The sequence below is a fragment of the Malurus melanocephalus genome, unplaced genomic scaffold (genome assembly GCF_030028575.1).
Source record: "Malurus melanocephalus ecotype Western Australia unplaced genomic scaffold, MMel_1.1 scaffold_34, whole genome shotgun sequence".
Lineage (NCBI taxonomy): Eukaryota > Metazoa > Chordata > Aves > Passeriformes > Maluridae > Malurus > Malurus melanocephalus.
Genome location: NW_026623266.1, coordinates 3,259,447 through 3,265,446, shown reverse-complemented (window position 1 = coordinate 3,265,446; position 6,000 = coordinate 3,259,447). Strand labels below are relative to the sequence as shown.

Below are 6,000 nucleotides of genomic sequence, written 5' to 3'. Positions count from 1 at the left end.
TTCCTAACAGAGGAGTCTACCAATGCAACAGAGCCCACATTTAGCCTATGGAATATCAGCCCCTTCTCAAGGTATTGTCAAATACCATTAACTCCACGTTTACGACTTGTCACAGAAGATAATTTTCTTGATTTTTTAAACTTTCAAACTTCTTCTCTTTCAAGTACATGACAGAGCACTCAGTGTGGGGTGAGACACRTAGGTACTACCTGTCACACCTACTCTTAGGTAGTGAGCTTTTGCAGTCATGAATTAGAGACGTTATTTTCTGCTGAAGAGAATCAAGAACCAGTTTTCTCATCTTATTTTAAAGAAACATGTCCCATTTGTAGTAATACAGGTGGCCTCTTAGGACAAATGTACAAAATCTTGGCCTTTTAACTAGATAGTTACAGCTCTGTCATTGCACTGTTTTTCCTTAACTGATACTGGATAATCAGCTGCTCTMAGTTACTCACTACGGCTTCTTTCAAGTTGATGGGCTGGTGTTTAAAAGTGTAAACAAAGTGGACCTGGGTGTGAAACCTAAGTGCTTGCTTTGACAAATGACGTTTTTGTGTGGAGAGGGGACTGCTCTCAGAGACAACTTTTTATTAGTCTGAACAAAGATTACATTTCACCAAGTCTCTCTCTGAGTGACTCCTGCTCAGCTTGTTATTGTTTATCTGAACAGCCTCCAGATTTAAGAACTGAACACACCCTGTAATTTAGCACCCGTCTCCCTCAGGGTATGATTAGGCTGGGAGCTGATGAAAAAGTTTCTGACTTCAGCTCCCATTATCCTGAGGAATTTCCGGCTGCAGAGATTTTGATTAGCAGACACTTGACACCACAGTGTAGGAACCAGCTTTGCAATGAGCTCAGGCAGAGTGAACTCCTGTACTGGGAACAGCCCCACTAACCTCTTTCTCACCACTGATGGTATCCATTTTGACTAGGCCAGTTGTTTGACTTCTAAAGCTTCATAAAAGGACTTCTACCTCCATTGCCAACATTCATGTGCAAATTTCACATTCTGATCRTTACCAGTGAACCAAAGAAAACCACCCTTCTCCTGCCCCGAGCATATATCACYCCAGTGTATGTATGGGATCCCCAGAGGAGGGAAACCTTAGTGCTCATCCACTACATGTTTTTTGAAGAGGTTTCAGGCACTCATCTCTTCAGTGCTCTTCAAAGCACAGCAGCTTCCCAAGGTATAATGTTTGTGCTAAATTGGCTCAGTTCTGCTCAACACAGATGCCTAGTGYGATTTGAATTGCCTTTGGATAGCCAAAGAAATCCAAAGGGAACTGAGAAATCCAATGGCAACTGTCACACTTGAAATATATACATGCTCTACAAGACACACAAGTTACTGTGAGAGGGAAASCAGAAGTCAGCTGGGTACTCTTGGATATCTCATTTAGTGCTGGACAAAAGGCAACAGACATTAAATTGGTGAACAGAAAATTATGATTAGATATTAGAAGAAAAACATTTACTCTAAGGATTATAACGTACTGGAGCAGGYTGTCCAGAGGTGGAATCTCTATCCCTAGAGGTGTTCCAGAGTTGACTGTACAGARTCCTGAGCAACCTGATGTAATCAGTAATGCCTTGAGCAGGGGGTTGAACTGAAAACTGCTGGAGGTCCCTTCCAACCTAAATTGTCCTATAGTACTCTACTAACATCTCCAAACTGTCTTGCTATAGAAATCAGCATAGCATCTAGCAAACAGGCTGAGCATCAGCCTTTCTTCATGAGTCCTTGTACCTGTATTTGAATCCTTGTGCCACAAAAAGGACTAAGGTTTCACAGCAGGAATGCTTCATTATTGATGAAGCTCCTACATCTCAGKGGTTCAAATTTTAGACTTGAGCTCACAAATACAAATGATCCATTAAAATGTATAAAAAGGAAGTTAATAAGGTAAATGTATTCCACTATTTCTCTTCCCAGCAGAGGAGAGCCCTTAGCAGCAACAACCAAATCAAAGGCACAGTGTATGACAGATTATCTGTAATCTGTAATGCACACCATGTACATGCTTTGTTTTTTTGAGTGTACCAAGAGTAAAGTCAGCACTCATTTGTGGGCTTTGACACATGAATATAAGCTGTCACAAGGCAATAAGTTACAACATATCATTGCTCTGCTCTTGCTGTGCACACCAGTGTTCCACACAAGTTCACCAAATGCAAGTTAGCAGTTGATGTTCACTAACTTGTAAACCCGTCAATGCCTTTTGTCTCTCCCATCTACATCTGCTGTCCTGCAGGCTTGCAAGGCAGCTCGTTTCAAGGTGAGGGTAACCCAAGTAACAAGGTTAATTCTTGAAGCAGGAGATATGAAGACATGCTCAGAGTCTGATCATGCTCTTTGTGATATCATACAGTTGTGTTCTACACCGTATGTCAGGCTGGATTACTCTTTCCCCCTCTCTCTTTCTAAAAACTTCACAGGGTTTTTGCTGGTTTTTTTTTCCATGGAAACTGGGACTATCCTGGGGTCTATTTACCATAGTTTTACACATCTGATGTGATAAACTTTACTGCTGGTCTGTGTCAGCTGTAAATAGGAAAGATGAGTACAGTGATATTCAGTTCCATATGAAGTAAAAAGCCATCTTTGTTTTATAGTGTGTACTCTTTGTACGGTTCTCCAATTTTTCCATCTTTTCTAAAGAGATAATTTGGTCCATTTGCCWTGCCAGATGTGGAGAAGTATTTTAAATATTCAATCAGAATCCCAGTTGCTGTGAAGCAGATAATCACAGTCTTGGCTTGGCTATTATTTTTTTTCTAACTGCACTGTTCTTGTCAATATGATAAAACAGAGGCTTGCAAAATACAGTCTCCACTTCACAGTCTGGGTCCTGGTCCAGACTTGTGGTTTACAAAGCCTTTTGCTGAGTGACAACAAAACAAATTATGCAGTCTCCCTTATGCCTTAAATTTAATATCTCATCTCCTGCTCTCTAATTCAAACCTTCACACTGCACCACGGTTTCCTTTGTAATGAGATAACTCTGAATATTAAGTTTGCATTGCACAGAGCTATTATTCACATGCCTGACATCATTACATATGGAAGAGTAATCAATAAAACATGGTTTGAGAGGGATTGGATGGCTTGTGGGCACGGGGATCAGTCACCAAAGCTTCTAAGTTCGTGCAAAATATCCATCCCAAGTCAGTAGCGACTGACTGGAGATCCTCGATGAAAGCCTTAGGCAGCGAGGGTAAAGTTTGAACAGACAGGGATGTTCGCTGCCTGAGGTGGTCCCATCGTGTCACTGCTGAGCCAYTCAGCTGGGGTGGGGGGATTGGACAGATGCACAGCCTCTGCCTGTTCTCTGCTACGTGGACTTGATTTGAAGATAAACAAATGTCCCTCTTGASCACTGGCACTCCAGATCCAAACCCATTTCATTTGAATTCCAATCCACTCTGGCTGAGTCAGCCTGGCAGATTTCGCTGTCTGTTCTCTACCAGCTGTCAAAAAACAATCTGCCCTGCAGAATCAAGCCCAGATGACTGCTCACTGTGAGAGGTTTATAGGCTCTGTGAAGCCTGACATATCACATGTGSTCATGTCCTACCTCCATCGTTGTCTTTCCCATCGCCGCACGCYGTCTCCATGGAAGTGTCACAGCCTGCTCCTCTCCAGCCCAGCTGGCAGACGCAGTGCCAGCCATTCATGTCCAGAGTGCATCTGCCATTGCCGTTGCACAAGCCAGGGCATCCCTCTGCAAGGCAAACAGCYACACGTTCAAACGCACTCAAAACACGAAGCAACGCAGCCTGGAAAAGGCCTCATTAAACAACTTCTTCCCTTTGCCTTCAGTTTATTTCTCCACTCCCACTTGATGCCTTCCCACTTAGAATGAACCCACTTTGGTGTCAGGATGGTGGTGGCTACTCAATGGGCAGCTGCTTCTGCCTCTCCCAGGAGGTTCTCACAGCATAACCTCGCTCACTGCACTGAGGGAATGGTGAGTTTCAGGGAGGCACTGAGATATTCCTGCTTCATTGGTTGTAAAAACAAGGCAGCACATTGCCCTCCGAGCCTCTTGAAACATTTGATATGTAAGACCAGTATTTGGGGTAACCAAAATTGCATTAAAGGGTTAAAGTTCCCAACATCCAGCAGGAAAAAGCAGCTGGCTTTCAGTWTTACTGAGATCTCAGACTGGTAAGCATTCTAAACCAGCTGGAAAGGGAAAGGAAAAAAAAATTTGGAAGACATACAGTTTTTTTACTGTAGTAATTTTGAGTGGGATTAATCACATCCGGTTTACATTAATCTATAAATGAGACACCTCCAACTCTCTGTAGTCAGCAGAGAAACAGACTGACCCAGGGAAGAAATCTCATGTAGGTTTGATGCTCGTGGTGATGAGCTGAAGTGTGCTCTGGAAACACCCATTTCTCCCCAGTGACTAGAGAGAGCCCTGCAAAGAGGCAGACATTTTATAGGTGATAACATTTATCTGGGGAGGATGAACACCAACCTCCCAGTCTGCTCACAAGGGTCTCATTTTCTCATCTGATGACCTCCTGCTGAGATTTTGTACTTCTCCCCAGCCCACCCCCTCAAGAAAACAGCAGAGTAAATTCCCCAGTAAGCAGTGGTTTGAGGGAGGCTGCTTAGCTTATACCCTTCTGGGGGCTTTTTACCTGTAGAGCTCAAAAATCTTTACCAAGAAGCTGCCAGAAATGTAAGAGACACTTAACAGCTTAGGAAACTGAAGTACAAGGGACTGAAGTGACTGTGAAGGTCACTCAGCAGGACCTGAGGAACACAATTCAGTCTTCCTGAGCCCTATTTTAATGCTTTTCTCTATTTATATGTATGTTGTGTAATCCTGCCACATAGTTTGAGTTTTTTCAGGCCCTCAGCTTTGCAAGACATGTTTGTGAACCTATGTGAATGACACAGACCTATCCTGTCCTAAAGGACAGTGAAGAGGTGTGTGCTGTCTACACACCTGTCTGACTGCACGATGTGTGAGGGTCTCCCCAAGGCAGTGCTGGCACCCCATCAAGAGCATCCCATGTCATAGTGTGCCCTGTACTGAGGAAATGGGGCTTAGAAATGCCTTTAAGCCAAAAAACCGTTTCACAGGAGAATTTTTCAGTTCACAGAACTTTTCCCACTGAAGAGAAAAAAAAAAAAAWTTCTAGGATCTCTTGTTAACAAGTGAGTGATTAACAGGGACCAAATGGAAAAAGGAACAAAGGTAAGGAAAAGTCCTTTAAAAGGATCTTTAATACATTTTTAATTTACAAACGTATTTGTTGCATTTCAGTCTTTTAAAATTCGTATTCCTGGATGAGGGTGCGTGTATGAGTATGCTGTTTTGTGTCTACTTTGGTGTTTATACAYTTTATTAGTATTTATATACTACAGAAGAGCTATTTATCGGCAAGGCTGCTTGAAATTCTCCATTTTAATATCCTTCCTTCAGTTACTTACAACAGTGCCAAACTGTTAACTTTTAAACTTTTAACCATTTTCTTAACTTTAACTTTTAAACTTTTAACCACTGAATCTGATTTTTTCCATGCTAGAGCTAATTTATGTGTTTGTTCCCTTTACTTACTTTCAGAACAAGCTAAAAGCATGCAGCTACTTTGAGAATGAAAGAGGAAGAAGTTTAGAAACCTACTAAAATTACTTGGCTATGTAGGTAATCCCATTTTGGAGYAGATAAATCCACTTTGGATGGGACCATCCTGACAGTAGAGATAGAACTTTTTTCCTTTCTTTATAAATCATGGGATCAGAGAATCACAGAATGGTTTGACTGGACCTCAGTGGTCATCCAGTCCCAATCTCCCTGCCATCTTCCTCTAGACTTCAAGCTTCTTGCTCAAAGCCCCATCCAGCCTGGCCTTGAACACTTCCAGGGATGGGACATCCACAGCTTCTCTGGGCAACCTGTGCCATTGCTCACATTTGTCTAAAAGAAAAACCCCTGACGAAATCTTGCTTTATGTGTATACTGTATGGCT

At 42.4% G+C, this 6,000-nt stretch overlaps 1 protein-coding gene across 3 annotated transcripts in view; it reads right to left on the bottom strand.

The window, feature by feature from the left end:
* Positions 1 to 6,000, bottom strand: part of TENM4 (teneurin transmembrane protein 4) — a 585,345-nt gene that overhangs the window by 106,750 nt on the left and 472,595 nt on the right. For all 3 annotated transcript variants that reach the window (XM_057364068.1, XM_057364069.1, XM_057364070.1), the window contains one exon: positions 3,585 to 3,731. In XM_057364068.1, the coding sequence (XP_057220051.1) occupies positions 3,585 to 3,731 (147 nt within the window). The remainder of the gene's footprint in view (positions 1 to 3,584; positions 3,732 to 6,000) is intronic.